The 16,500-nt window shown below is 43.7% G+C and overlaps 1 protein-coding gene and 1 long non-coding RNA gene across 4 annotated transcripts in view; one reads left to right on the top strand and one right to left on the bottom strand.

Annotated features, from left to right (window-relative positions):
* LOC121861219 (longitudinals lacking protein, isoforms H/M/V-like) overlaps positions 1 to 12,943 on the top strand; it is a 40,779-nt gene extending 27,836 nt beyond the window's left edge. For 2 of the 3 annotated variants that reach the window (XM_042358855.1, XM_042358854.1), the window contains exons 5-6: positions 8,854 to 9,069; positions 12,461 to 12,943. In XM_042358855.1, coding sequence (XP_042214789.1) covers positions 8,854 to 9,069; positions 12,461 to 12,760 — 516 coding nt within the window. In that variant the 3' untranslated portion in view covers positions 12,761 to 12,943. Of the gene's footprint in view, positions 1 to 112; positions 1,700 to 8,853; positions 9,070 to 12,460 lie in introns of those variants that run through there. The other variant, XM_042358858.1, reaches the window with a different exon arrangement.
* On the bottom strand, positions 6,653 to 12,568 carry LOC121861221. Its single transcript, XR_006087988.1, has 2 exons — positions 12,473 to 12,568; positions 6,653 to 8,558 (listed from the first exon to the last, which is right to left on the bottom strand). It is a non-coding gene; the product is annotated as an uncharacterized LOC121861221 (long non-coding RNA).
* Positions 12,944 to 16,500: the final 3,557 nt, after the last annotated feature.

Below are 16,500 nucleotides of genomic sequence, written 5' to 3'. Positions count from 1 at the left end.
AGTATACAAAGTGAAATTTAACCTCCACATAAATTCACAAAGCTTCATGTCCATTCACTGTGAGATTCAACCACAACCATGTTGCTGACGCTGCCCGTTATCCCCCCAACAGGGCGCACACAACCGGCCAGCCCGCCGCCCCTGCCCCTTCTGTAACAAGGAGTTTGCCTTCACCAGCGACTTACAGCGACACCTGCGGATTCACACTGGCGAGAAGCCCTTCGCCTGCCCACTCTGCCCGTACAGGTCGTCACAGCGCTACAACCTGGTGCGACACAGGCGGATCCACAGTGTACAACTCTCCCCTCCCCACCACCTACCACCTTCTGCCTCTTCCCCACCTCCCACTACCTCTACCTCTTCTCCACCTCCCACCACCTCTACATCTTCTCCATCTTCCCACTTACCCCCAACCACCATCTCCCCTTAACCCTTACACCTCTAACCATTATATGAAAACATATATACTGTAGTACGTACAGTAGTTGGTTAACACCGTCAACCCTTTATGAAAACTTTCTGCAGATGGCAAATGTTCTAACCACGACACTTCAATCCTATGAAAATTGTGTGTGCAAATTATGAATACAGTACAGTACTAATATTTGTACCATCCTACATACAGTGTATATTTACCCCCCCTGAATAACCATTCCCAACCCAATCTGAATGTTATACAACAGTTAGAGATGACTGGCAGTTCACTGGGGTCTCTTTTCCGTCCTTACCTCCTTCCTGCACCCCACATGGCAGCTAATCAATACTACTATAATAGCCATATGATGTATTCTTTAGCATTCAGTTCCCTTACATTGTCACTCTGTTTGCAACCACCCAAGGAGGACCAGCCTCTAGATGATGATAGAAAGGGCCTCAGCTACAGGAGCAGCATGTATACACATAGATCTGGACGGACAATTGAAAAAGCTAAGCAGATTCACGTAGGCACATTACAGTATAAGTTCAGAGACTCGGTATTAATCAACAGAACCTGAGAGAGCTTCATCACTTGGTTTACGGTATCCAGATGAGTTTCATTGCATTTGCTTGTGAACTGTTGGAAGAGCCTAAAGGACCACATTTATGATTTTATACGTTTAATATTATATCGCCATGCTTGTTGATACTTACCGTCAACCAAGTCTCGGGTTGTCGATGCTTGCATAGTAACTTATATTTTTCCTCTAACTGATGATATAAAAATACATCTGACTGACTCATATTATGACATAAAAATAGTAGCCTTAAAGATATCAGAAATAAAGTGAAACTGCCATAACTAAAAGCATTCTTTCATCTACAGCTAAAGTAAAAATTTAATGTAATAAGTTTTTAGTCTTAATCCAGAGAAGTAGTAGATTCAAGGCAAGACTTAAGAGTGTAAAGACAGATGTGGAAGTTTGTGAAAAATAGTCAGGGTTAAGAAATACCAGAGGCAAGACCTTGACGCTGTGCCATTTGTTTTTCACGTAAGACGAATCATACAAACCTGTAACTCAACCAATTTTGTCCTAACCAACCAAACTTAACTTACTTATGCCCATCCTAATTCAACCAAAACCTATCCTAACCAAATTATGCTTATCTTAATGCAACACTAGTTATCTTTTTTACTTACTTTACTTTTATCCTCTTCACCACTGATCGGCTCGTTAGCCACTTAGGCGATTGGTCACGTCTCCGTTACGCACTGTTGGCAAGTACTGTACTGGGCATGCACCGGCTGCTGAATGTACCTGAACCTGCTCCAGTGTTGGTCAAGTCTGGTCTTGAAAGAGCTCACACTCGGTGCCGTCACAACACCGAGTTTTCTAGGCTTGCGGCTTCTTCAATCTTGAGCTGCGACCCTTTGTGGGGCGAGCGTCCGCCAGCTCCAAGTAAGGACACTCGATTGAGTAGTGCCCATTGAGATGCTTATACATCTCAATTAGGTCACCCCTTGCCCATCTGTAGTATAAGTTAGGCAATTTCAGGCGCTCCAATCTCTCAAGGTAGTTGAGGTACCGAAGTGCAGGCACCAGTCTGGTGGCCCTCCTTTGAACATTTTCAACCAACTGACAGTCCCTAGAATATCTCAGGGACCAGACGGGGTGACAGTACTCCAGATGGGGAAGCACTTCACTCTTGAAGATCGTTACGAGGGACGGACCGTCTAGATATCTGAACGACCTTCTTGTAAGTACCAATAATTTAATTGCCTGATTTACCTTGTTTTCGCAATGGCCCGAGAACTTCAGCTCATTGTCAACATACACACCTAGGTCCTTCTCACATTCAGTCTCAAATAGTGCAGTTTCTTCATCCCGCTGGGATGTGAGGGCGCTTGTGTTTTCCAACCCCTACACCACCCTCATCTTACTTACTTCTTTTATCTTAGTTCTTACTCTTACTCGGTTCTGTCACCTATTCATTTAGTTGCATGGACATTCTTTTGGTAGCATGGCCGAGGGTCTAGGCACATGGGTATGGTAATTCTGGTATCACGTCACTTGGACGGAAATAAAGGTAAAATACTGTGGGAGAAATGAATACACCTTAAGTACTCTAAAAACAAATTTATTAATATGAAATCAAAGGGAAAAAGATATATTATTAATCATATAACTACCAGGCTCAACTCCTGGGCTTATTGCAGACTCAGTACTTTCTTCTTTACTTATTTTCTTATTTCTTTACTCAACAGTAATTACTCAGATCTTACACTCTTACTGCACACAACCTTACTGGTGTTACATTACATGGCATAGCAGGACCAGTTCCTTGGCCCTACTCACAATACATAGTACATGGCACTCATTGTAGATTACTTTACTCAACATCCAAGTGGTACTTCTCAGTACAGTTACAAGACCTTACTCAACATACACGTTAATAATGAAATCAGCAGATACCTGGGTCCACTACCCAACATGGGATAATTATTTCCAACTAATTATCCCTAACATACATGTTACAACACTCTCTGTGGACTTATACTTCCAGGGTGCGTCCCAGGGTAAAACACTGAGATTCACAATCGTTGTTATTGTGTGTGGTAGCCAGACACATGGCGAGTCTGGGGTCTGGCCCAACGAGGCAGTGGAGCACATTAATCAGGCCGCATCGGTGCCATCGTTTCATATATGGTCCCTGCTGGGTATCTACTACATACGGGCAGTTGTTGAGCGATGCAAGAATCACAATGGGATCTGGAACAAACGTTGGAGAGCGGCATCAGGGGACGGACTGGGAAGCATGACAACACAAACAACTCTCTTGTCTAGACGACAGACGTATTTGCGTTATCTTGCTTCTTACACTGGGTGAATGACAATTCAGCTGTTAAAGCATGATCACTGATGAACACTGATATTCACTACAATTGACTGAATTAACTGAATGGCTACACATAAACATACCTGGAACAAACGTTGGAGAGCGGCGTCAGGGGACGCTAGTCCTGCGCGATGCACGGGTATATATATATCCCTGAGTTGCCAGTGATCGCTACTCATGCAATGACAATAATCACAAACAAACTAACTGTTACTCATTCAAAGATGACCCTCAGTTGACAAAGGTCTGACGAATTACATGAGTTCATATACACAGACTAATTCAAGATTGAGCTTCCCAGGAGAAAGTGGAATAAACAACGCAATGATAACTGTCTTCACAAAGGCGGGACTCTGGGAGGGAAACACAAGTGTAGCGTCGATGGGGAAAAACACGTCTTCTTCTCAGGGGTTGCTAACCCACTCATGTTTTGCGGTCGTGGAGTTTAATAAGAATCATTAGCTAAATAGACTAGCAGTCAACGTGACCATGACAGGGACATATGATATGCCTCCTTACCGTTGGTACGCCCCAGGTGCATCCTCTTACACTTCGTGACATTGAATCTCAGCTGCCATTTCTTCGACCATTCTTGGAGCTCACAGAGATCCTTCTGCAGCTCTTCACAGTCCGCTTGGTTCTTGATTTCCCGAAATAACTTGGCATCATCGGCAAACATTTGTATGGAGGAGTGTACAAGGTCAGGCATGTCATTTATGAAACAAACAAACAACAGTGGGCCCAATACACTGCCCTGTGGTACCCCGCTTGTGACAGGTACGGATGATGATTTCGTGCCATTAATCACCACACACTGCTTGTAGTCATGTAGAAAGTCTTTTATCCACGCTAGGACTTTTCCCCGAATTCCGTACCATGCCAATTTGATTTTCAGCCTTTCGTGGGGTACACTGTCGAAAGCCTTGGCAAAATCTAGGTATATATTGTCGATGTTACCACCCCGTTCCAGAATATGGTTCCAAATATCCAATACCTTGAGCAATTATGTTAAGCAGGAGCGCCCCGGCATAAAACCGTGTTGGCAATCCTTTAGAAGGTTGTTTCGTAGTAGATGTTCCATCGCGGCATTTCTGATAATACTCTCAAGTACTTTACATATTATGCTGGTCAGGCTCACCGGTCTATAGTTGTTCGTGGAGTGACGATCTCCCTTCTTAAAGATAGGACTCTCATAAACCACTTTCCATTCACTGGGGACCTTTTGTTCATCCAGGCATTTACAAAACAGGATCTTCAAGGGCTCTGCAAGCTCGTTGCACAACTCTCTTAGCACTCTAGGATGTACCATGTCAGGGCTGGGACTCTTACGAACCTTTAGCTTTGACAGTTTATTTCTAATACCCTCCTCTGTGAACACAATGTGGGTCAGTGCTGTGTCGAACCGTCTGTCCTCAAACGCAGGAAGGTTAATCTCATCCTCTCTTGTGAACACCAAGGAAAAGAAGCTGTTCAATGCCTCAGCTTTATCCTGGTCAGAATCTGCGTAACTACCATCTTCAAGCCTCAGGTCTGATACATCTACTCGCGTTTTTAATTTCGACTTTGCATAGCGGTAAAACGCCTTTGGGTTTGACTTGACCTCGCTTGCAACCAGCCTCTGGAACTCCTTTTCAGCCCTTCTACACTCTATCTTTGTTTGGTTTCTGGCTCTTGCATACATCCTCCTGTCCCGCTCATCGTTTGACCTAACCCACGTCTTGAATTTCTGGGTTTTCATCTTAACTTTGTTAACTTTGTCGACCGCCGCATGGTTCATGTGTAGGGATCCCCTCGTATTCCTAGAGGCACTGGGTTTGGTCTTGGGTATATATTTATCAATCAAATGGGTCACTTTACTAGTTATGATATTCAGCGTAGTGTCTGCGTTCTTGTGCCTTAATGAGTCAGGCCAGTGGATACCCCTCATCTTTTCCCTCATTCCGTTGTAATTTCCCTTGTAATATTTGCACCTTGGCCTGGCCTTATCTTGAACTAGGTAACAGTTAAATCTGAATGACAACACTATATGGTGACTGGTGCCAACTGGGGCAAGGTGTTCCAGTTTGGCCACCATACCCTCCTCGTTTGTTATGACGAGGTCTAGTGGCTTCGGTGTTTGCTCCCCTCTGTAATGTGTCGGGTCTCTAACATGTTGGAACAGAAAATTATCTCTTAGAGTTTCTACAAAAAGAGTAGCAGGGTTATTCCAGTCATTTGGGGTGAACTCGTTTCTCCATTTCTCCAGTCAATGTCGCCATAGTTAAAGTCCCCCATGATAAGGAGGTGGCTAGGGTTGAGCATCGCCGCATTGTCTAGTAAGGCTCTTAAGTTCCTTTGATTTAGTGGGCCACAGTTTTGATAAGGAGGTGGCTAGGGTTGAGCATCGCCGCATTGTCTAGTAAGGCTCTTAAGTTCCTTTGATTTAGTGGGCCACAGTTTAATTTTACACCACTTGGACTTTTCAAAAACATCCTCTCCCTGTACCCTTACCTGGCTGGCTCTAAGGTCTTGCCTAGCATAGATAACCACACCCCTCTTGCAAGTTTCTTGAGAAAGGTTCGTAAATGAGTCATATCCAGCAATACTGAACTCACATTCCTCTGGGTCGATTCTCCTGCTCTTGTAACAACAGTTCAACAACTCCTACAATATCTGGTTGGTGTACCTCCAGTAGTGTTTCAAACTCCTCTCTCTTATCAAGGAACGTGTCAGTATTAGTGTACATGACCTTCAAGCCAGAATTTGTTCTCGAGTAATGTCTCTACTCTTAGTAGTAACCCCGCCCGCCCCCATTCTCAGAAGCTGCAGCATTTGCTAGGTACACTGTATTTTGCAGGGTGTGGTTAGAAATATCATTGTTTTCAAGGCGCTCGCCTCCTCCCGGCTGATAGGTGGAGCTGGTGCCACCTCCCGGGTGGGGGGTAGAGCGGGTGGAGGGTGCGCTGCTGTCCTCCGGCCCTGTGTCGGCACACTTGCTTCCACTACCCTCTCCCTGAATATAACCCATGTACACCCATCTCCATTCCTCCTTGACTCTTCCCTTCTTTGCTTCAAGCCCTGCAGGAGCTTCTTGTGCTGTTCGCTCTGCATTACCGTGCAAGCTGGGTGAATGAATACACTCCTAGATGCCTCGCTCCTTGCTAAGTTTGTAAATTTAGTGAATACTGCACTGTATATACTGTAATTTATTTGTGATAAACGAAATGTACAAATAACAGTTTAAGAAAAGAAGCCACTTAATCAATGCATTGCTTAACCTAACATACCAAACATCAGGTTATGGTAACATAACTCAAACTCAGGTTAGATCCCCAGATGTAAAGGTTCAGAAGATGCAGTTAGTTTTATCTTTATTTTTAGAATCATGACAAAATGTAATCATTTTAAAAACTTTTTATTGTTTGAAATTTGTTATGTTATTGTACAGTACTTAAAATTACTTATATCTGTCTTGAATCTTTATTTAAATACTGTAGTATCTTCACTTTGTTTTCTGCTCAAGTCCGTGTAGTACAGTCACTTCACAGTTGTAGATGTAAAGTGAAATATTTGCCAACACCTGTAATATCAGATACTGTACACTACTGTTAGAAAGGACCAACTGTGAGGAAGGATATATGCTGGTAAATAAAAAAGATAAATAGCTATACTGTACTTGAGATCTCAATGATGTAGGCTGTTAGTAAATTAGATTTAAAAGGTTTCAGTATAAGTTACAAGTAACGGGAGTCGTAGCTGAGTGGATACATTGTTTACCTCCAGTCCTAAGGGTCACTGGTTTGTGCCAAGGGTACCCTCAGTTCACCTAGCTGAAACTAGATACCTACATTTACAGATGGGGAATTGTAGGCAGTCAAGTGCAGTGCCAGTGACGTTGCTCCCTTTCGTACCAAAAAAAAAAAAAAAGGATTAGTCTACAATGTGCTGTGCCCACTGTTCCAAATGGACATTGGTGACAAGCTTGCAAAGAAATTAGTTACCAAATATAATTATTTTGTTGGGTTTTCTGTAAAATGTGTTGAACATTGAAACTATAGAGAAATAAACTACAAATTAAAATAAAGTTTGTTTATAACATCACCATGTCTGTGTTTTAGTTCCCTTATCTTAATATATTTCCATCAAACTCTACTGAAATAATTTCAGGACTGATCCTCAATGTTTCCTGAATTCTCCAAACTGTTTTCATATCATGTGACCAGGACACACTATTGTGTTAATTATAATTTTTTTATGTGTATGTGTATATATGATAACTCCGAGTAATGAAAATGGGTTACAACCAAACTCGGGATATTAATACATTATAAAACTATACAAGATCTAAGGTTAGTTATTGATACCTGCTCCTGCTTGGACTTGACTGCAGGGGCAAGGCACTTGACCATAATTACAAAAACACATTAGATGGACCTTGTTTGACCTAAGACACATTATGCAAAGTCATTTTTATTTTCATTTCGCCATATATCTTTCCCTTTTTACCTCCCGCCTGGAAGGTTGGATGACACACCATTGATGCTGTCTGTCTGTAAACAGTACAAATTTGGTTGCCAGTTGAGAACTTCATATACAGGGTGTTTATAAAGTCCCTATCTATTTCAGTGATATAACGGATAGCTGTGTTAAATTCAAATTTAAAACGATAGAAGGTATACATTTATTGAATACTTAAGAATAAGGTTCTATATGTGTGCACCATCAATATCTCTACAGAGCTCAAATCTTTCCGCAGCATTTCTGAACACATCCTGGAGCATTTCATGGGTTATTTTGTTAAATGCCGTTACAATGTGTGTCCGTAAGTCCTGCAGATCTGCACATTGTAATGGCTAAATCTGGCGATTTAGCCACCCAGGGCCTGTTGCTTCCACGTCCAATCCACTGATCTGGAAATCGTTCATTTAGGTACCGGTACTCCCAAACAATGTTTGCGTAGTGACAAGGTGCACCATCTTGCTGAAAGACTTAATGCGGCACGAATTGACATGCGTGGTTCTCCTGTGATAGCATTTCTTACTGCATTTACAGCATCTTCTGAGACATGCAGACGTCCAGGTCTTGGTTCATCGTTAACAGATCCCGTTCTTTTGAATTTATTCAACAATTCGCGTATTGTCTTGTCTGTAGGACCTGGCTTATGGAATTTTCTTTTAAACCTCTATAATTTCTTTGCATTTCTTTCCTTGAATACGTAGTGTTACCACCAGCACCTGTTCTTGCACATTCATCTTCATGGAGTTCTGCAATAAAAATCAATAAAAACCGTTATTTCACTGAAATAGATAGGGACTTTATAAACACCCTGTATAATGGTTTGGTGTAAAGGTGTATTGTACTATGACAGGCCTGGTTGTGATTGTTAGTTGTGTTGCGAGTCTTTTCTGATGGATCACGTTCTTTGTATTTTTCAATGGTTTATTCTGGTTTTCATAAGTACTGTATTTACATGTATTAAAATTTTCTTAAATATAATTATTGTAGGAGTACTGAGACACACAAACCTGAAAAAAATTTATACTGATCTTTGTGTTGCAGGTGAGGGCGGGACACACATCAGACCTTATGTCAGAGGACGTCGAGCTGCCTGTAATGGCGGCTGACGAGGCTTTAGAGGTGATCATGGTGGAGCCCGGCAACCCTTCCTCACACCTCCCTCAGCTGGGTAGTCATGGAGGACCTCTGCCACCTACCCACCAGTACTCTCACCACCTGGAGGAGCTACTCCCTCACACCTCACCTGGCAGGCCAGTGGTGAGTCTCAGGCAATAGTCAACCTATTTTATTTTATAATATATATATATATATATATATATATATATATATATATATATATATATATAGTGGTTAACGTCGGTTAACGGTTAACGAACTGCCTCCCATAAGATTCTTAAATTCGGTTAACTTCGGTTAACGAGTTTCTTACGAGCCGACCTCAACATGTTTTCGCTTGCACTGGCGGTCAACCAGCTGTAGTATTAGTCCGCCAATACATTAATCGGTTCTAGGGCTTAAATTCCTTACTATTTTAGTAAATATCAAGAAGTTTATACTATTCAATAATTTTAAAAGTTTAATATTCAATTTTTTAGTCATTTTAACAATTATTGAACATAATTGAAGGTAAAGTGACTAGTTTATGCGCGCCATCCAGCCTCTTAACACAGCAAACAGGCGTTAGTCTCTCTGTTTTCAGTGGAGGTAACATCTTGCTTGAGACTCTCTTCAACTAAACGCTTTTTTTCTGTGTTTCCAAGCAAATTATTGGTCATTTTGAAATTTATTTTACATATTGACAATATATAGCACAGTGCAGTGTTATTTTAAAGAAAATATTCTTTATTTACAGCTGGTTTAACTTTGAAAAACACGTGTTGACATTGTTTGAATCCAGCATGGGGCCTAAGAGATCAAGAAAAGCGATTTCAATCCAAACCAAGCAGGAAATCATAAAAAAACATGAACAAGGCATTAGAACAAATGCGCTATGCAAAGAATATGGCATGTCGACATCAACTGTGTCGACAATTCTTGCACAGAAAGACAAATTTAAAGAAGTGAAAGTGAGAGACAAATCTACCAGAGTGTTTAAAAGTAGATCCCTAATTGCAGAAACTGAGAGGTTACTTCTCATCTGGATTAGGGAAAAACAGATGAAAGGTGATTCAGTTTCTACTGAATTCATTTGTGAAAGAGCCAGGGAGATATACGAACATTTAAAGACAGATCAACCTGGTTCTTCAGGCACAGAATTTGAAGATTTTCGGGCCAGCAAAGGCTGGTTCGAAAAATTTAAGAAAAGAAGTGACATTTTCAGTGTTGTTAGGCATGGTGAAGCTGCTAGTGCTGATAAAGAAGGGGCAGCAAAGTTTTTAGTGGAATTTAAAGAACTGATGGAAGAAGAAAATTATCTTCCACAGCAAGTGTTCAATGTGGACGAAACTGGGCTGTTCTGGAAAAAGATGCCCAAAAGAACATTCATCACCAGAGATGAAGCCTCTTTACCTGGGCATAAACCCATGAAAGACCGTCTCACTCTATTGCTTGGTGCCAATGCTTCAGGGGATTTCCGACTGAAGCCTATGCTTGTCTACCACTCTGAAAACCCCAGGGTGTTCAAGCAACAGAAAGTGGTAAGAACAAAGCTTGGAGTTTATTGGAAGTCCAACCGTAAGGCATGGGTGACAAGACAGCTCTTTAATGAATGGGCTGTTGATGTGTTTTGCCCTTCTGTCAAGAGCTACCTAACCACCAATAAACTCCCTTTAAAGGCTCTTCTCCTCATGGATAATGCTCCTGGTCATGACCCTGAACTTGCCAGAACTTTGGAGTATCAATTTGACTTTGTGAAAGTGTTGTTTTTGCCTCCCAACACCACATCAATCATACAGCCAATGGACCAGAATGTGATCAGCAACTTCAAGAAGTTGTACATGAAGAAAATGTTTAGGAGGTGTCATCAGGCAACTTCCAATGATCCTGAACTAACACTGAAACAGTTCTGGAAGACACAATTCAACATCCTGGAGGCTGTAAAATTGTTTGTAGCATCATGGCAAGAAGTCTCCACTAGATCCCTCAATTCTTCATGAAAAGCACTGTGGCCATCAGTAGTCCATGATTTTGAGGGATTTGAGGAAGAAACAGAGTTGGACCAGGAGATTGGTCCATTGGTCAGTCATTGGGCCTTGAAGTGGAAGAGGATGATGTCAAAGAGCTTGTGATGTCTCATGAGGAGGAACTTATTCCTGATGACTTGAAGCAACTGGATGAGATGTTAGAGGCTGACAGTGGTGAGGAGGAAATTGAAAGTGATGACCATATGTCAACTAAAGAGTTGAAAGATGTGATTTACCACTGGGAGAAGTTCAGGGAACTGGCTTCAAAGCACCCAGATGTGGAAAAAACTGAACTAACTTTGTGTCATGTTGAGGACTCAGTGGCCTCCTTCTTTAAACGTAAGTTAATGGTGAGGAGGAGAGATGCCCCACAAACCACAATTGACACTTTCTTCAGTAAAAGGCAGAGGGAACAAGATGCTATCCCTCTGCCTTCTACTTCAAGAAGGAGAGAGGATGTTCATGGTGGAGAATCTGTCAGTCCAGAGGTTCCTGACATTTTCCTGGAAGGTGACTCACCTTCCAAGAAGCAGTAAAATGCTTCTCCTCCACCTCCACTTCCTTCTCATCTCCCTTCTCCTCCTCCACCTCCCACTTCAAATTCACATCAGCATCATCATCCAGGAGCCTTCTACATACACAACTCAAGGTAAGTGTCATTTTCTAACATTTATGTTGAATTTAGGCAATTTTCGGTGAGCTGGAACCAATTACCCAAAAACCCATTGAAACAATGGTTTCGGTTAACGAGATTTTCGGTTAACGAGCAACCTGCTGGAACGGATTGTGCTCGTTAACCGAGGATCACTGTATATATATATATATATATATATATATATATATATATATATATATATATATATATATATATATATATATATATATATATATATATATATATATATTGTGTGTGTGTGTTGGAGGGAGGAAGGGGGGGGGGGGCATCCCCTCCCAACAACAACTACAGTTTTTTCCCAAACGCCCTGTGCCTAACTGTACAGTATTCTTCACCTTTACTATGTTTGCTGTGCCATTTATTTATAGATTTGTGAAACTATCAAGCTCACATCACAGGCTGCTGTGATAAATTAAAAGTATTTACCATTCCACCTGCTAGTCTGTCACAAGGGATACTTGGGTACAGAAAATAATAGAGAAAATAATATTGTTTGGGATATGAAACATACTTAAAGAATGGTAAACACAAACATCAAGAGGCTTTGTAAACACCCTGTATGTATATATTCAGAGTGCGTGTGTGCAGGAGCTGGCCTGAACATGCCTGCGTGTGTGTTGGACTGATGGAGTGGTTTTACGTTTCAGCCTCCCTCTAATTCGGTGTTTTTGATATCGTATTCGTTTTCTCGTTGTTGTAGGTATGTATATTAGTGTGTGTGTGTGTGTGTGCACTAACTCGGTTCATAAGTTATTTACACGTGCTGAATCATTATTTGTATTATTATTACTTTATATACAATCTATAATACAGTATAACATAATATTTACTAAAGGAGCTTCTGCCCCAGGGTGGAACAGACCAGACGCCGCAGCATCGTTGTTGTTACTGCAAGAAAGAGTTCCCCTTCGCCAGTAGACTCAAGCGACACCTGCTGGTCCACACAGGAGAGAAACCCTTCTCCTGCCCCATCTGTGCCTTCAGTAGTGCCCAGCGACACAACCTGGAGCGTCACGTGCGTCTCCACCACACGTCCCGGGCCTCCACCACAGCTGTGCCGCCACCTACACACACTACTTCAGCCCCACCATCATACTCTACCACAGCCCTTCCACCACCACACTCTACCACAGCTGCACCGCCACACTAATGATCTTAACCACCAACGCTCCTCCGCCACCACACTCTACCACAGTCCCTCCTCCACCACACTCTATCAGAGCCCTTCCACCACCATAATCTATCACAGCCCTTCCACCACCACACCTTACCACAGTTCTTCCACCACAACACTCTACCACAGTTCTTCCACCACCACACTACCACAGCCCTTCCTTCCACCACAACACTCTACCACAGCCCTTCCACCACCACACTTTACCACAGTTCTTCCACCACAACACTCTACCACAGTTCTTCCACCACCACACTACCACACAGCCCTTCCTTCCACCACCACCACACTCTACCACAGCCCTTCCACCACCACACTTTACCACAGTTCTTCCACCACAACACTCTACCACAGTTCTTCCACCACCACACTACCACAGCCCTTCCTTCCACCACAACACTCTACCACAGCCCTTCCACCACCACACTTTACCACAGTTCTTCCACCACCACACTACCACAGCCTTTCCACCACCACAGGTGCACCTATCATAACCTGCGCACTACGCTGCAACATTACAAAATCACAGATGTTCCTCCATCACAGCTGTGTGAGAATACGTGTGTGTGTATGTGTGTGCGTATAAATATTTAGATAAATATGTCTATACATGATCAGTTCTGTTTTCGGTTCATGTATCGCTATAAATAAAAGCTCTCAACTGTCTCAATCTGTCTCTCCCAGCTGACGACAATTTTGTGCAACGTATGTTGATTTGGTATTATTTACAATGTGCCTAGTATAAAACACATTTGGGTTATTTACATTTATTAAAAAAAATTTCAGAATTTTTACTTTTTAACTTATCGTTTCACCATTTGGACTGTTTTGATAAATTACAACCTTTATTGTCCAGTGTTTGTACAGGAGGAAACTGTAGTACCCGGAGGAAACCTGAAATGTTTGGTTGAAATGTTTGGTGGTGCGACATGTCCTGTGGGCAGCCAAGACCGTTCGTGCCTCACATCCACTGCCGCGCCATCTTCGACTGCATCCATGGTCTCAGCCACCCAGGTGTACGGGCCTCCCAGCACCTTCTCACTCAACGTGTCGTCTGGCCCGGCATCAAGGCTGATACTCGGAAATGGGCTGTCCAGTGCCTGGCCTGCCAGTCCTCTAAGATACATCGACACACACGGGCTCCCTTAGAAACCTTTCCTGTACCCAAAGGACGCTTCCAGGTAGTGCACCTCGGCATCATGAGACCTCTTCTAGCATCCTGCGGCAACACCTGCATTGACCATTTCACCAGGTGGACAGAAGCCATTCCCATGCCTAATGCTACAGCAGAGTTAGCTGTCTGCGCCTTCCTGTCTGGTTGGGTCTCCCGTTTCGGTTCTCCCACGACTGTCATCACTGACTGAGGAGCCCAGTTTGAGTCACAACTCTGGCATAGTCTCTTACAGTTCCTCGGCACTTCCAGGCACCACACTACTGCTTACCACCCTCAATCCAACGGCATGGTAGAGTGGTTTCATCGGCAGCTGAAGGACGCCATCAAGGCACAGCACAACCCCTACAGCTGGACGGATGCTCTACCCTTAGTGCTTCTTGGCATCCGCGCATCACACAAAGAGGACATGGATTGCAGCCCAGCAGATCTCACCCTAGGCGAGCCCCTTCGCCTACCTGGGGATTTCTCACTTTCTCCTGACCTTGACCACTTCACTCCTGCTGCCCGTCACGACCTACTGCAAACACTACGACAAGCAGTTTCTGCATTCAAAGCTACTGCCCCACGTAAGCCTTCCCATCGCCCTGAGCACATCCCTCCTGCACTACTTAACGCCAAGTATGTCTTCGTCAGGCGCAATGCTCACCGCAACCCACTTCAACGCCCCTACGACGGACCCTTCCCGGTTTTTGCACGGTTAGCGAAGTTCCTGACGATCATTCACAATGGCAGATACGACACCATCAGCATCGACCGAGTGAAGCCGGCCACTTTACCCGATGGGCTCCCAGCCCAGCATTACCCCAACAAACCACACCTGCACCAGTCTGCCCACAGTTGCCACTTGCAGCACCACCTTGTCCACAACAGTTCTCAGGTACCTACTGCTCCTGATGAGGATCATGCACCTAGCCCTGTGGACCCAGACATCCCACCCAGCACCCCCAAGGACTGTGCATCTGCCACCAAAAAAACACCACATTCCCCCCAGCAAACCACGCCTGTGCCTCCTTCACCTGTCTGGTCACCATTGCCGCCCACAGCATCCTCTTTTCTCCCTCAGGTACTTACTGCTCCTGACCCTGCTCCTGCATCCGGCTCCATGGACCCAGACACCCCACCCGGCGCCCCTGAGGATTTTGTACCTGCCGCAAGAGAAGCACCACATTCCTCGCCTGTTCAACCTTCTCTTATCTACAACCCTCCTTCTCCCTATGCTTCTCCCACAGATTTTGTGTCACTAGACAGAGTCGTCACCCGTAGCAGCCGAGTGGTTCACACCCCTGCCCATTATGTCTCACATGTGGGATACAACCCTGCCGACAAGTTTCCCGCAGCGCTCGGAGGGGAAGGGGAGTATTGTAGTGGATACTCTCCCCTACAACTCCCGATTTGTCTCTTACCAGCCAACCAGCGGCGAGTTCCACAGACCAAGCCTCGCTTTCGGACTGCGCGGTGATTGGCCAGTTACCGCCTTTCACCTCAGCCAATCAGCAGCGCCGCTCACTTCCGGCAGAATCGTATAAACACCCCCAGCCTCGCCGCTTGTGGTAGAAGCAGTACCGCTCTTGCCTCGCAAGCAAGATGTCACGGGTTCAATTCCCAGGCCGGCGGAAGTTGTTTGGGCACTCCTCCTAGCCCCCTTGGTCCCTGTTCACCTAGCAGTAAGTAGGTACCTGTTGTAAATCGAAAGGTTGCGAATTCGTACTCAGGGAAAGTTGTTGGAGCTTCTAAACTTGGAACTGACACAAAAAAAAGCCGCGAAGGTCATTCTACTCAACGCTCTCAAACAGACAAGGCCTCCTCTCAACAAGCTCCTCACCACACAGCAACTCCCTAGCACTGCATTGTACATATAATATACATATAGAAAACGCCAGTGAGTTTCCCTTCTCACCTCCATCCTTAGTGAGAGATCTCCTACATGTACGTATGTATGTGAGCCTAACAAAGAGAAATTTGACAACTGGCCACATAGACCATGCTACAGTGTATCTGAACTCACAGTTTTATTGTGTATTGCTCAGTCCTGAGGTAAAACTTTTTGTTTGTGTTGGTAATAAGAAATGTAACTCGGGTGACTGACTGAGTGTGTGTGTGGGGTGGAGGGGATCAGCCCGTGTGTTTTGAAGACGTTTCGATCAAGTATAGTCTAACAAAGCTATCATATGATTAATTCCAGTCAGGTCCTTTGCTTAGGCTGGGAGACTAATCACTAACAATTTCTCAACACCATCAGACGTATAAGGTTGTAGTTGAATGTAACAAGTAAAGTATTACCACGCTCCAACTACAGATGTGAAAGTGCTCAGTGTTCACACCAGGTAAGAATATTCACCATGACAACTACTGCAACAATATATTTTTAGCATCAAAGGTTAAGTTCAAAGCCTTGAAACGGGCGGCCACACTGTGCGTGAGTTGGAGCTTCCTTCGAGTTCAGTCTCAGTTATAAAGGGAAATAATTTATTTACCATCAAGTTTTAATTTTTAAGTAAAGTTCTCATCGCCTATGACTGTTGCTGTGTACACACGTTTATTC

This window comes from Homarus americanus, unplaced genomic scaffold (genome assembly GCF_018991925.1).
Source record: "Homarus americanus isolate GMGI-L3 unplaced genomic scaffold, GMGI_Hamer_2.0 scaffold21314, whole genome shotgun sequence".
NCBI classification, from domain to species: Eukaryota; Metazoa; Arthropoda; class Malacostraca; order Decapoda; family Nephropidae; genus Homarus; species Homarus americanus.
This window is presented reverse-complemented; position numbering and strand designations above follow the sequence as displayed.